A 14,355-nucleotide genomic window follows, 5' to 3' on the forward strand; every position below is an offset into this window, starting at 1 on the left:
GCAAGACTTGAAGCCATTCATATCCTCCTTGTATATGCATCCAACTATAACATAAAACTATTTAGAATGGATGTTTTAAAAGTGCATCCTTAAATGGATTCATAAATAAAATAACATATGTTGATTAACCTCCTAAGGTTGAAGGCTCTAGATATCCTAATCATGTTTATAGGTTATTCAAGCCGCTATATAAACGAAAACAAGCTTCAAGGGTATGGTATGAGCATCTTCATGGGTCCTCATTGATAAGGGCTTCAAGATCATGGCAGTTGACACCACACTATTTATCAAGAAGCTACACGAACCACGGTGATGTCTTCCCTAGATGTTAGTTGGGGATTGTGTGGTGTGTTTTTGGGTCGGTTTCCACTTAAAAATTAGGACAACTCTTTTCATTCTAGTAAAAAAGTGGCAAGCTTTTGCCACCCTTTGAAAGAAAAAAGATAACCAAACAAGTCCTTGAACCTTTGTTGGAATAATGTAACTTAATAACCTCCAAAACACTAATTACTAGTTATTGAATCAAAGAAAACTATGGAACACTATACATTTGCTGATTACATTCAGCCCTTGGACGGCATGAAGCGTTTTTTATTTTCTACTTTCACACCATGTATGTTTAGTATACATAGGGAAAGCGAGGAACAAATGAGAAAACATACCAGGCAACTGAATTCACTGGGGAGGGAAAATTGTAGCACGCAGACACCAAAGTTACAACACAAGATGAAAACATACAACAGGGATGTACAGGGTTGCATTACAATATGCACAAGTACCTCGTTGCTGCAAACAAAGAACATTTTCGCTAGCTTGCTTCAACTGAAAGGATCTCAAGCTCTGCCCACCAGAGTGGAGATAACCGGGGCGTTGCAGCCTCAGGCGAAATTGACAGTACTTCTCGCAATCTAGTGGTGACCTCCCTCATGGTTGGTCTCTTCTTCGGATCGCTTTGGATGCATTCATAGAGCAAATCACATATGATTTCTAGGTCCTTTTCTTTGTGATCCTTCAAGTTAGGATCAAGCAAACAAGACATGTTTCGGTTATCCCTAATGCACTCCAAAGCCTGAAAGAAATAACGACATTTGGTGTTACTTTAAGATGCCTTATATGGTACTTTCGAAGATTCAATAACTAGTAATTATCCATAGCGTCTTTGTCGTCATTACCAAGTTCAAAAGCGAACCCTTTTCTTTGGAATATGGAGGCTTTCCTGAGATGATCTCCAGCATGAGTAGACCAAAACTGTAGATGTTCCCAGCTGGATCCGCAGCTACTCGTTCCGGGTGATCAACTAAGTCGTCATCGTTGGGCACGTTTTCTCTGGAATATACTTCATGCCAAACGCTCATGTCTACTATCTGTGGAAAGAATTAAGGAACTAGTGTGAGAAAAGCATTATGCCAAGTGTTTATCTAGATGTTGTTAGATTCACAAACTGTAATGTAAATGGTAATGGTAATGATTGACACTCGAGTGACAGCGATAATAAGTTTGATTGTTTGAATATGTCGGTATCAGTTTTTAGTGTGGGATTTAATTACGGTTTAACTTAAACAAACATAATTTAACGTTATCGGTTACCCATCACGTTATAATTATGTGAACCAAACAACACCCTAGTTTCATAAAAAAGTGCTTAGCTAAAGTTCCTGTTCAAATGAACTAGAAATTTTCCGTCTAATTTATGCAGTAGATAAGGGTGCATCAAATTCATACTTTTAACCAAATATTGATAATATAACTCTAAATCGAAGGGTATAATTGCATAAAGAACTGGTAGCAATTTCAATGATGAAGTTTGAGTCTTGTACTATATTTGTTTCCTACTTATCATCAAATCTGGGCAGACACTGACTTAGGAAATGCCCTGTAGAATTCTCCAATCTCCAGATATTCAAAGAAAGAAAAGCTGACATTCATATGCACGTTTGTACCTTTGCAGCTCCATCCTCAGATAGCAATATAGCACTTGACTTTATGTCTGGATGTGTTATAGGAGGGCTGAGCTCATGCATGTGTAGCGTGCAGTATGCGACTCCCATAATTACCCTCATCCTACCATTCCAATCAATAGGATCAAATCCCTCGACTGCAACACATAAAGCAAAACATTTCAATTCGACCACAAAGATCAGAGGGTAGACATAAAAAAATGTGGAATAGTTCAACGACTGATACCATGGAGGTGTTCATATAGCGTTCCATTGGGAGCATATTCCATCACCATCATCCGCATGAAAGGCTCTTCCTCCTCACAGTATCCAAGCAGATTGATATAATTCTTATGATTGATTCGCGACAGTGAGTCTATCTATGTTGTCAGGAAGAAAAGTAAGGCGGTCGAAACAAGCTTGTTTAAAGGGCAACTACCAAGGTGCACTGAGTTAATCAAATGAAAATATATTGCATTACCTTCTTCCTGAATCGCCCTTCCGAATGTTTTGACCAATCTTTGCTAGAGATAATCATGGTTGATACAACAGCTATCTCCACACCACTTGATAAGGTTCCCTTGTAGACAGTGTATTGTGGGTAGCTTGCCACAATATTACTGAAATCCTCACACGCACCTTCCAGCTCAGAGCGTTGCAACTTTGGTACTCCTAAAAGGGGAAATTACCAGAAATAAATAGAGTTAATTTAAGTAGAAAATATTGACACTCTTTTTTAGGAAACAGAAGTGTTGAAACCCCTACTGGAATTTTTTAAAAAAAAAATTAAGAAGCAAAGAATTTTGACACTATCAATAGACATGAAATTGTTACTCGGATAAATCTAAATAATATGTTGAAAGTATTTGATGCAAGACATTAGTTCACTTTATACAAACCGCTGGCATGTAGAGGTGGAACAATTGTGCATATTTTATTTAAAATGATCCCCAAAGGCAAAAGGTAGCTATGAAATGTTTTTTTCTCGCATAAGATAAGATTACTTCTTGAGATGGATCAGATAGCAAATAAAAACTTTACCTGTTACAAATGCCTTTTGGAGCTGGCCACTGAGCCCTGTCTTCCATGGACCTATTGTTGTCCCTGACTTGGTGCGGCATAGCAAAAGCATACATGCGATGCCAAACATAAGAAGTGCGACCAGTGGCAGTACAATGACATAAAGCCATTTGATGGACCTTGTTTCTTGATCTTCTTCGGAGGTAGTTCTGGGGACCATCGGTGGACTACTTGGTGAATTTACAGCTGGTACAGGTGCATTGTTGGGACTAAATGCTGAAAACGAACCAGTTCCAGTGGAAGGAACAGGAACAGCAGCTGGAACAAGGGCATTTGCAGGAGAAGGTGCAGCAAGATTGCTATCTTGAAGTAACCTGCGCTGGGTAAGGTGTGATGCTGTATTTCTTGGTTCGTGTTGTGAAGGAAGTTGAGCTGGGAAAAGCAAGCAAAGATATCATTTACGGACACGACTCGTTTTTTTCCTTGACAAGCTGTTTATCGTTAAGGAGAAGAAAATGCAAGGACTTGAGCTTAGTATACTCACTTGGATTACCAGAAAGGTTGCTAGTGTCCTTTTTGTTCTCTTGTGAAGAAGAACCAGATTCCAACCTAGAACGATCCGATCAAGATCAAAAAAAAACTGCTACCATCAGGATCTGCATATAATTTGTAATTTCCAAAAAAGAAGAAAAACGGGTGATAACTTAGAAGGAAATTTATAGAACTATTTTTTTCTCTTACCCATTCTCAGCTCTTCGATTCATATTACCCCTCCCAAGATTATCATAAATATTGAAATCATTTTCCTGATCGTAGTTCCCATAGGAATGTTGGGTCAGAGGCCACTGAAAGCAGTTATTGGAAAGCAATCTGCAGAAGCGACAAAATATAATGACATTGTATTTATTGCTGATGAAAACTTTCACAAAATTAATCACTCAGAAACCTACAACTGCCTAAGTGATTGCATTTCTGCAATCTCTTGTGGAACTTCCCCACTCAAGTTGTTGTTGCTTAAATCCAGTATCTCCAACATTGTAAGAGCACTCAATTCCTTAGGTATTGATCCACTGAATAAGTTATTGGAGAGTACACTGCAAGTGGATAGCTAGGTGTCAATCATTGTGTCATGGATGTAGCAACTGGTCAAATACTAGAATATCAAATTGCCACTCTAATCTAACCAACAAATGACAATTTATATTCTTGCAAAAGCATTAATATATCACTATAGTTTTTCCTCAAACACGCAAGAGAACTGTATATTATTGCATTGTAAAAAGGAAATTTAAAGGTCTGTATAAACTAAAAAATAATAACAGAAGTTTATGGCTATACTTACAGAGCCCTCAGATGGCTAAGAGTTCCTAGCTCTGGACCTAGGGTGCCTCTTAATGAGAGATCCTTCAGGTTTCTGGAAAAAGATAGTTCACACTAAATAGAGTACTCCAGATGCTAATGACATAGAATAGCCAAAGTATATAAAAAAACAACTGCAGCAGCAAAAAAATTAAAACTAACGTTCTCATCTTATTTGGCACATGGCACTTGTTATGGCGGTGGCTAGGGTTGAGGGAGCACAGGTGGGCCGGTCTGGGGTCTTGCTCACGCCGAGCAAAACGGAAGGGTTTTCTTTCTTAATTCTTGCTTGATTAAATTGATATGTCTTCTCTTATATAGAGAGGCTTATATGATCCATAAGCAAATGATTCTTATGTCTTATTTGACCCCTGAACAAGCGAATCTTTTCTTATCTCTTACTTGACCTCTAAGCAAGTGGTCCTTATCTCTAACCAACCCTAACACTAATGGGATATATTGTCAACCTAGGCCTATGACATACGCCTCTAACACTATACCCCTCTAGACAATCAGGTCGTCCTTGAGCTACAACCACACAAATTTAACATGTAAAAATAAGCCTCTTACATCTTGGTTTATTTTATTATTCTTAACTCAAAATATATTTAGACTATTACTTTTTTGGCCTCTTCGGTTGAAGATGGGCACCATCTGAGCTACGTAGTTGCATATGTACAACCACCTAGATTCCATGGTGTAGTCCACATCCAACAGAGAAAAGAGGAGGCTTCGATGGAGAACGACAAGGAGGGGTGTGCCTCCCCAACCGTAGTCGTTGTAGACTTTGAGTTCGCCATAGCATGCCCACCACCCACTGGGGGGGTAGCATGCCCAAGATTCCCGACAATGCGAATGAGATTGAGATCCCTCGTGTAGCAAAGCACAACTTGGAGGTGTTGCAAATGGGTACGAGGCTGAATCAGCTGCAGATCACGCATCTCTAGCACCTATTGATAACCTAGGAGGTTGTGCGTAGCAGCTTGCATTCGCACCACTGCCGATGCCTGGAGCTCATGCATCTTTCACGCTTGAAGCCTTGCAAGCTCCTTCATCTTCTTGATCTGCTGCAAGGTTGCTACCATTGCAGATAGCCGACATGTAGGGGTGACACAACACCATCGCTTGAAGATGATGTCCTGCATGTCACATGAAGAATCGACAACAGCAAAAGTAGTGTTGTCGACATGAAGCATGCGATGGAAGTTGGGACAGGGTTGTGGCAGAATCTGACATGAAGAACTATGTGTACACCAATGGTGGCTCCTAAAATCTAATGTAGGCAGAATATAACATTTTACCCATAGGGATCCCAATAACATTTTACCCAAGGAAGTTGGGTTAGGCTAGACTTAAAACCCAACAAAACTCACAACTTAAGGTTCGGACTTCTGACACATTGATAGTTGTTTTCCATGCACTCTTATTCAAGGCTAAATCTTTAGGTAAATTCCATCATTTCAGGTCTCCTTTTACTATCTCTTCCCATATCGACTTTAGTCTTCCTCTCTTCTCATTGCCATCATGACTTAGGATCCCACTACGTACCGGTGTCTCTGGAGGTCTCTGTTGGACATATCCAAACTATCTCGACCGATGTTGGACAAATTTTTATTCGATTGGTGATACCCTAGCCTATCACGTATATCATTGTTCTAGACTTGATATCTTCTTGTATGGCCACAAATCCAACGCAACATGTGTATTTCACAACACTTATCTGTTGAACATGTCGTCTTTTTGTAGGCCAACATTCTACACCATACACATAGCAAGTCTAATTGTTGTCATATAAGACTTTCCTTTTAACTTCTGTAGTACTCCCTTGTCAGATAGAACGCTAGATGTTTTACACAACTTCATCCACCCTGCTTTGATTCTATGGCTAACATCTTCATCAATATCCCTGACTCTATATAGCATTGATCCTAAATACCTAAAGATGTTCTTCTTGTGCACTGCTTGACCTTGCAAACTAACATCTCCTCGTGTGTATAAAAAATGTCACCAGCAATAGAAATCAATCATATAAAATTACATGCAGCCACTTGTTCAGGTTGGTTGAGTCAAGAAACCACTCTAATACACAAAAAAATGAGCTTGCTCAGAGGCTTCATTTGAAAACTAATTGGGAATGTTGCATTATATAGGAGTCTGGACAATGTATTCATGGCAAGTACAGATAAAAAGTAATTGAGTAATCTACTCAAAGTCTTTCACTTTATGCTTTTAAAAGGTTGAAATAATTTGAAGTGTAGTATGTTCAAGGGCATATTACACCAAATTTTAGTTACTAGAGATGCTCCAGAGTGCATGGAAATTTATGCAAGTGGGATATAAAACGCTCCTGATAGGATCTGGAACCCTACCATGGTTGCGTAAGTTATAGATCGATGGTCGAGGCGTGTACTACCGACGGTACATAGGAACCATGTTTATGCACAAGGAGTAGGCGAGCGAGAAATGGAATTGGGAGATGGCCCTTGAGGCGGGCGTACCCAGTGTCGTAGGCTTCCCGCACTGTGCGGGGTCTGGGGAAGGGTGTCTTTAAGCACCGAGAAATGGACTTGGGAGATGGCCCTTGAGGCGGGCATACCCAGTGTCGTAGGCTTCCCGCACTACGCGGGGTCTGGGGAAGGGTATCTTTAAGCGCCAAAATGGACTTGGGAGATGGCCCTTGAGGCAAGCAAGATAATTGCCTTGCTTGCTTTCAAAAGGTTACATTGCCCCTATATTTGTAATCCCTAAAGGACTTGGCTTCCAAGCAAATTAGAGGATGAATCCTTGTAGATTTGGACTCCCTTTTGCTAACAACCCAAATCTATTTCCTAAACCAACTCAAACTTATCTTTATGCAATCTCATTTCCTAAAATGGACTCATGCGCTACAATCATGTGGTCCGCGGATACCACTCATGTCGTGTCGAGTTTGAGGCACCTTACAGTTTCAGTCCTCTGGGCTCCTTCAAGCCATGGAGCAACCTCACGCCTCGGCCCTAGGGGCGCCCCTCTTGTCGCTTCTGACCCAGCCCCCGGGGCACCTCTTGCCCTGGTCCTTAGGGTTTCCCGCACATCAACCCACCACTTCGATGTGCATAGGAAGATACCAATCATAACTTCTATCCCCACCTCTTCGAATAGTTGCTTGCCGAGCTAGGTGTCGGTGTAGAGATCCTTGAGTTGTTGAAACGGCTCCCAAGTGTGTCGTCGCTAGGTAGGCCAATGCCACTTAACGAGGACATGCTAGGTGCCCCAACGTAGTTGGGTGTGCAACACATGCTCTGGCTCAGACAGTAAATGACCATCCTATACGGGTGGCACAGACGATGGAGTCGTCGAGGAGACAGGAATCCCACGAACGGCTTGAGTAGCCCCACGTGGAATACGTCGTGGAGACAAGCACATGCTAGAAGCTAGCGATAAGCTACCTGCTAGGCGTGCTTTAACACTTAGAAGGGGTCAACATAGCGGGGCCCAAGCTTACCCTAGGATCCGGACTCCAGCGAATGCGTCGATCGATGGAGTAGATGGGACCACACCCAATCACCCACCGCAAACTCAAGCTCGTGATGACGGTTGTCATAGTAGTGCTTAGCATACTGCTGGACCTAGAGATGATGCTCACAAAACTCTACGAGGAAGGTATTGCAGTCGCATAGGAGGGCGTCAATCACCTCTGTTTGAGGTACCACCGTGAAGTTCGGAAGAATCGGCAGCTAGGGTCGGTCGTACATCACCTAGAAGGGTGTGGTGGGAGCGCCATGTGGACTGAAGTACTATAGCAATACTCCTTCCAAGGAAGTCAGGGAAACCAAACACCCCCTTAGATTTGATTTATTTAGTTTAAGAAAAGGAATAACTTAGATTGATTTGGTTAGTTAGAATAAGAAAAGAGATAAGTTAGATTGATTTGGATAGGATGTTTTCTTAGTAAGCCTCTCTATATAAATAGAGAAGATGTATCAATCTGATTAATCAAAAATTAATAAGAAAAATCATTCCCTCTCAGACGTGGCAAGGCTCCTGGCCAATCACCTTAGGTTCCCTCAACCCTAGTCGCCGCCATAACAACTCATTATCTACACATTCAAACCCTCATCATCGTACCCATTCTGTCAACCATTGAACAGCTAGATTTCTTTTAGAACTTGTCTGAATTAAGAAGAAGCATGCTTGTGTTGGGATAAACTCGAAACAAAAACTGGTGCATAGTGCTCGTACATTGCTATTGTTTCTATTCACACTTAATTACAGAATGTAAAACAGAAAGACATGTGTGTTCTGTTCTATAGATGGGTGGGAATATGGGTTTAGAGTCAACAATCATGTTTTGAATCTCCATTTATACATAATTTTAGCATTTTTTAGTATTTAAATGTGAGAGGGCACAACGACAGTGAAACCGTGGAATAAGGAAATTTGATGCTTCAATATAAGTAGAGAGAAGAACTAGGAAAACTGATGCTTCAATATAGTAGAGAACAGATGTATTTAATGTAAAGTCAAACCGTGATAACTGCAAAGGGGGAACGTTTTAACCAAAAGTACGGGCGTCACCACGAAGATCGATTGAACAACAAAGTAAACCAAGCCACTACACTCTTCCGCCGTGAAAGATAGTCAAATGGAAGACCCGTTAAACAGGGAAACGAAACGTTCGTTGTTGGCTATCACTATGATCGATGCTGATAGTCTGATACGGTGAAATGGAAATTCGAACCACTGCACAGAAGGGGAGAGCATCCAACTCACAACGTTACAACTCTGCCATCAACGCAGCGCACGCCGTTCCAACTGCAGGGATCGCTGTCGCGCGGGCTCCAGCCTACCATGGCGCCATACGGATCCTCCTCCACTCTTGACTGGAATTTGAGCAGTATCGACCCTGCGCACGCCACAGGGAACGCGCGGCAAGTCAGTAGGACAATGCAAGCGCCGAAACCATGCACCGGTGGCGAGACGCAGGCCCGTACCTTCAAGGTTGACCGCCGAGCAGCCATCCACGCTAAGATGAAGCGCCAGCACGACGAGCGCCAACGACGACGAGATGAAGCCATCCATCCTCCGCATGCTTCCCCGTCCCGCAGGCGCGCGATGGTCGAAACGACGGCAAGGTGCCGTCACATGATCCTCTTCGCGAGCCTCTTGAGCAGCCTGGAATGCATGGTCAGGCGCGTGGGGCAGGCATTGCGGCCGCTGCAGGGACCACGCGAGCTCCACCCAGGCACTGCAGCCTCACACCCGCTCCGCGCCTGCGTGCAAGAGGAAACAGACGGGAACAGCTCAGAGAGTCAGAGGCGCCAGAGAAAAGGGCGATGGGGAGCAGAGGAAACTTGCAATCACCATAAAGCAACACAAACAGCTCTAGCGCCTTTTTGTTTTGCCTGGCGATCACGCGATTCGAATCGAGAAACTGAAAAGAGGATTCGTAGGACAGAGCGAGGGGTGCTTACACGGCAGCGGGTGAGGGAACGGAGGAGAAGGAGATGGGGAAGAGAGAGGACGGGCGGGAGGGGGAGGGAAACAGCGGTCGTCCGCTGTTGGAGGAACGCGTAGTCGTAGACTCGTAGTAGACAGAGACTAAACCAACAACGCTAGGCGCGAGGCGACACGACGAAGCCAAAAACACACACACACTCTTTTTTTTTTTTAAGCGACAGACGTGAATGGAATTCTTCCCCCGCCACCTGTAGGAGTAGGACGATTCCACGCCAGGATTAGAGAAGCAGGCTTTAAAAACTGGATAATACACCACCATCACATATGGCAATAGAATATGGCCCGCACCGCATTGACATTGTTCCGCCGCCCCCATTGCTGCCAATCGCGGCCGGACATCGCAGCGACGCCAAAATGCTGTGCTTCAGAAGGGGGAAAAGAAATTTGTGCAAAGGGGAAGAGGACAGTTAAACCAGGTTAACGATCCCAAACAGGTTGCAGCTACTTTTATGAAAAATAAAAAAAAATCGAAGAGCTTGTTAAGGGAAGAGGCAACAAATCGGAGCTGGGTTTCCGCGACGAGCTGATAGGAAATGCGATCGACCGACGCCGATGGCCTTGCAGACTCGCGGAGGCGCTGCAGAGATGGGTTCTTACCCGTGGTTCGGGGCGCCGCGGCCTGGCGGCCGGCGGCTGGATGCGTGGATCCCTTAGTCGCTCGGAGCTCCTCGCCAGCTTGCGATCCGTCGTGGCGGGGACGGTGGCCGGCTACCGGCGGCGACCCGAGGCGGAGAACGGCAGGCGCGCGCGCCTCGCGAGTCTCGACTCGCGATTCGCGGCTGGTTCAGGACTTTCGTTTGCGTCGGATTGTACCCGGAATCATTCCGGCTAATCAAAGTTTATATAAATTAGAGAAGCAATCCGGCCGGGAATTATTCCGACTCACCAATCCGACCCAAACAAACAAGGCCTCAAGAGACGTGCGGTGGGGCCTGCGCCGGCCAGGTGGGGACGCGCAAACGAGAGGAGTTTCTAGTGTGCGTTTTCGTGCTTAGAGCAACTTCACCCGAAAGAACTTCTTAAATTGATGATTTAGAGAAATAGTAGTAAATCTGCTTTCCAACAGCTCCTGAAATAAACTTAATAAATCTACTAGGTGTATATCCGTGCTTTGCTACGGAGTCAACATATAATAATAAGATATATTGGGATACAGAAACACTATTTATCGTTTCTATGCTCTCGTTATTAAAATATTAGTGCATAACGATTACTTGGAGATAAGAAACACATAATTTATTATTCACCTCAATATCTCACATTATTTGACGAGAATAGATAAGTCATAACCATATACATTGAAATCTGATCATTCACCATGTTTGCAGAAGCATGTGAATTAGGCTACATCAGCAAACCTAATTTATACTGACAACAGTCTATATGTATAAACAACATAGTCATCTCAGGTTAATTCATCGTCCTAGCTACCTAGAAAAAATATTCAGCAACCTAGAGTCTTTGCGCCAATCAATTGAACAGGCATCTAAGCAAAAAGCTCTCGAGTCTAGAAAACTTGCTCAACAAAGTGTGCCTCAGACAATCATGAACGGGATAAAAGGTGATAGAATGGATGTTGACCCAATGTCAGTTGAAGCATTTGATGATCAACCATCTGTTCCAAAACGCTTGAAGACGCATCATCCATCACCTAGTGGCCTAGAGAATGATATGTCTGTAGTCTCCAATTATCATGTAAACTCAGGCTTTGCATTGCAGGAAACACAGCCTGAGCAGCTTGACCACAATAACAAGACATCATATCTGAAACGAGAGGTTGATGCAAAGGCTGACATGCGAGCTCCTCAAAAGCCCATAAAAATTAGTTATGGTATTGATGGAAATCTGTCTGCATCAAGGTGTAATGTGATTCCTGGTGTTCCCAGTGAGATTAATTCTCATATCAAGCAAGAAAACTTGTCGGTTGACAAAGAGACAAGTGAAACCGCCCTTGAGGTTAAGAATGAAACAAATGGTCCAACTGATGCGACTGTGTCTAAATCAGGAAAACCAAATGTGAATGTTGGCAACATCAAATTTGTGCTTTATTTAATGGAAGAAGGAACGATGGAGGACAAGCTGAATATTCTTGCCCCAATTGCTATGTTGAGGAGGTCAAATGTGGGCTACGCAAACCTTTACCACAGAGTGCTGTTATTGGGGCAAAATATTTGCCGAGAACTGTTCTTAGTGATCATATAGAAGATTGGCTATTTAAACGACTTAAGCAGAGGCCCGTGCAGCTGCTGCTGGCAAAAATATTGATGAGATTCCTTGAGCGGAAGAACATCAACTTGACGACAGGGAGAGGCACCCAAGTAATAATAGAGACACACATATGCTCCATCCGGTTGATATTTTTGGGGTGCCCAAAGATACCAAAGATAGAGATGACATATTGGAAAGTGAGTTCTTTGACACCAGACAGGCATTCCTTAGTCTTTGCCAAGGAAATCATTATCAGTATGACACACTTCGATGCGCCAAGCATTCATCAATGATGGTGTTGTACCACCTACACAATCCAACTGCACCAGCATTTGTCACTACGTGCAATGTCTGCAGTCATGATATTGAATCTGGTCAAGGCTGGCGGTGCGAGATTTGTCCAGATTTTGATGTGTGCAACTCTTGTTTCCAAAAAGGAGTGGTTACTCATCCTCACAAGTTAACGAACCATCCATCAACTGCTGTCCGTGATGCTCAAAACGCAGAAGCTCGGCAAATGCTTCTCCAGCAGCTAAGAAAGATGCTTGATCTTCTGGTACATGCGTCGACATGTACCTGTTCCAATGAACGCACCACCGGCCGCCATTGTAAACGGCAAGGAATCCCCTGCAATGGGCAGCTCGGAGTTCTACCACTTCCACCACGCCGAAGACCTTTTCGACCACTGCTTCAGCACCAACTCACTCGTCGAGGACTTCTCCGCCAGCCTAGACGCTGCCTTCCATAGCCCCGCGAAGAAGCCGCCGCGGTGGCGCAAGGCGTGGAGCCTCTAGGGCCTGATCCACCGTCGCGCCGCGGGGCACAGGGACGGCGCGTCCGACGCCGCCGACCGCGCGTTCTCGAAGCCATGGCCGGACCTGCGTGTCCGCGGGTACAACGACAGGATGCAGCGGTGCAACAACAACGCCAGCGCGCGGAGCTCATTCAGCAGCAACAGCGGCGGTCTGGGCAGCTCCAGGCGCAGCTACCTGGACGCCCACGGGAAGCGGAGGCGCGAGGAGTGCGCGACACTGGAGCGGAACCGTAGCGCGTGGCGTCCTCTGCAACCTCCTTCTCCTGACGTAGCCACGCCACCGTCGCCTCCAGCTCCTCGGCGAGGGAGAAATCTCTGAGGGGTGGAGCGGGCACGGACCTCCGGACTGCGCGGGGGCAGGGACGCACGCGGGGGTGCGGTGTTGGCTCCTCGGCTTGATGTACGCGGTGGGGGCGGGGCGGTCAACACGAGGGCGCGAGGCGGGGGCGTGGACGCAATCGCCGCGATGTGGTGAAGATTGAGGTTGCACGCTCTGTCGACGATGGAGGATCTGGGGCGGATTTTGGGGGACGCGGGCAGCTCGGGCGTGTGCCATGGGCTGGGCGAGGTCGGATCTGGCCGCTGCGGTGATTGCGGCGAGGAGCCAGGGCGGGAGTAGCCGAGGTGGGATCTGGCCGCTGCGGTGATTGTGGGGACATGGTAAAGCCGTCGCGGTGATTGCGGTGGAGACGACGTAGGTGCGGTGGGGAAGGGCAGGGGCACAGTGAAGGCGGCAGGGGAAGGCAGGAGCGGGTGGGTGAAGGCGCTGCCTGATTTTGTGCTAAGGGTGCTTCTGCATTTTGGGCGTGGTACAGACGTACCGTAGGGGCAGGAACATGCTGCATGCATCGAGCGGTGGCGCGGCTGGGGCAGAACGTGCGCCGTGGACGTTTGTGAACGCGTACGTTATGTACTTAAGAGAATCTCCAAAAGCTCCCCAGAAGTCTCCCCTAAATCTATTTTTTTTGGAAAAACACAAAAACATGTCTCCAACAGTTCCCCTAAAGCGCCCCCAACTTTTTCATAGCCCTTAAAACTCCCTCATTTGTAGCTACAAATGAGGGGTTTTTTGGGCTCCCCAGAAACAAACTGCTACTTTAAAGGATCTGTTGGAGAAAGGATTAAAATTTACTCCCACTTATTATTTAGATGTCCCTTAAAACTGATTTTGAGGAGTCGTTTTATGGAGAGCTCTTAGAGATGCTCTAATAGTAGTAGAGATTAAGTTTATATCCCCTCATTTTGTCAGTACATTTAGCTAGAGTATTCCAACTTCCGATGGCTCCCGAAAATCAATGTGGCGCCAAATTTTGCTATCCCCGTGTATTCCATACCCATAAAAAATAGGCGTGAATTGGGTTTCTTGCTCGTCTCGCCACGAAAGCAGTCCCAGCCGCCACAAAAAGACATAGGGTGTGTTTGGTTTGACTTTTGGCTTTGGCTTTTGCCCCCCTAAAAGCCAAAAGCCAACCAAAGGGCTGGATCCAGGAAGCAGCTTTTTCTAAAAGCCGACTTTCT

At 45.0% G+C, this 14,355-nt stretch overlaps 2 protein-coding genes across 5 annotated transcripts; one reads left to right on the forward strand and one right to left on the reverse strand.

The window, feature by feature from the left end:
- Positions 1–554: 554 nt before the first annotated feature.
- Positions 555–10,709, reverse strand: LOC103651364 (protein MALE DISCOVERER 1). Of its 4 annotated transcripts, none has more exons than XM_008676981.4 (13): positions 10,413–10,709; positions 9,290–9,568; positions 9,069–9,201; positions 4,300–4,371; positions 3,908–4,051; positions 3,699–3,827; positions 3,502–3,566; positions 2,979–3,389; positions 2,419–2,609; positions 2,185–2,317; positions 1,941–2,095; positions 1,173–1,364; positions 555–1,069 (listed from the first exon to the last, which is right to left on the reverse strand). In XM_008676981.4, exons 2-13 carry the CDS (start codon positions 9,384–9,386, stop codon positions 809–811), a joined length of 1,983 nt encoding a protein of 660 aa, XP_008675203.1. In that variant the 5' UTR covers positions 9,387–9,568; positions 10,413–10,709; the 3' UTR covers positions 555–808. The 4 variants fall into 4 exon arrangements, with proteins under 4 accessions (XP_008675203.1, XP_008675204.1, XP_020406104.1 ...); XM_008676982.4 differs by lacking the exon at positions 10,413–10,709 and adding an exon at positions 9,770–9,932; XM_020550515.3 differs by lacking the exons at positions 4,300–4,371; positions 10,413–10,709 and adding an exon at positions 9,770–9,866.
- Positions 10,710–12,138: 1,429 nt separating this feature from the next.
- Positions 12,139–13,025, forward strand: LOC103651365 (histone acetyltransferase HAC1-like). Its single transcript, NM_001320145.1, has one exon. The coding sequence runs from the start codon at positions 12,154–12,156 to the stop codon at positions 12,769–12,771; it is 618 nt and encodes a 205-aa protein (NP_001307074.1). The 5' UTR covers positions 12,139–12,153; the 3' UTR covers positions 12,772–13,025.
- The last annotated feature ends 1,330 nt before the right edge of the window (positions 13,026–14,355 follow it).

Source organism: Zea mays, chromosome 3, assembly GCF_902167145.1.
Source record: "Zea mays cultivar B73 chromosome 3, Zm-B73-REFERENCE-NAM-5.0, whole genome shotgun sequence".
Taxonomy (NCBI): domain Eukaryota; kingdom Viridiplantae; phylum Streptophyta; class Magnoliopsida; order Poales; family Poaceae; genus Zea; species Zea mays.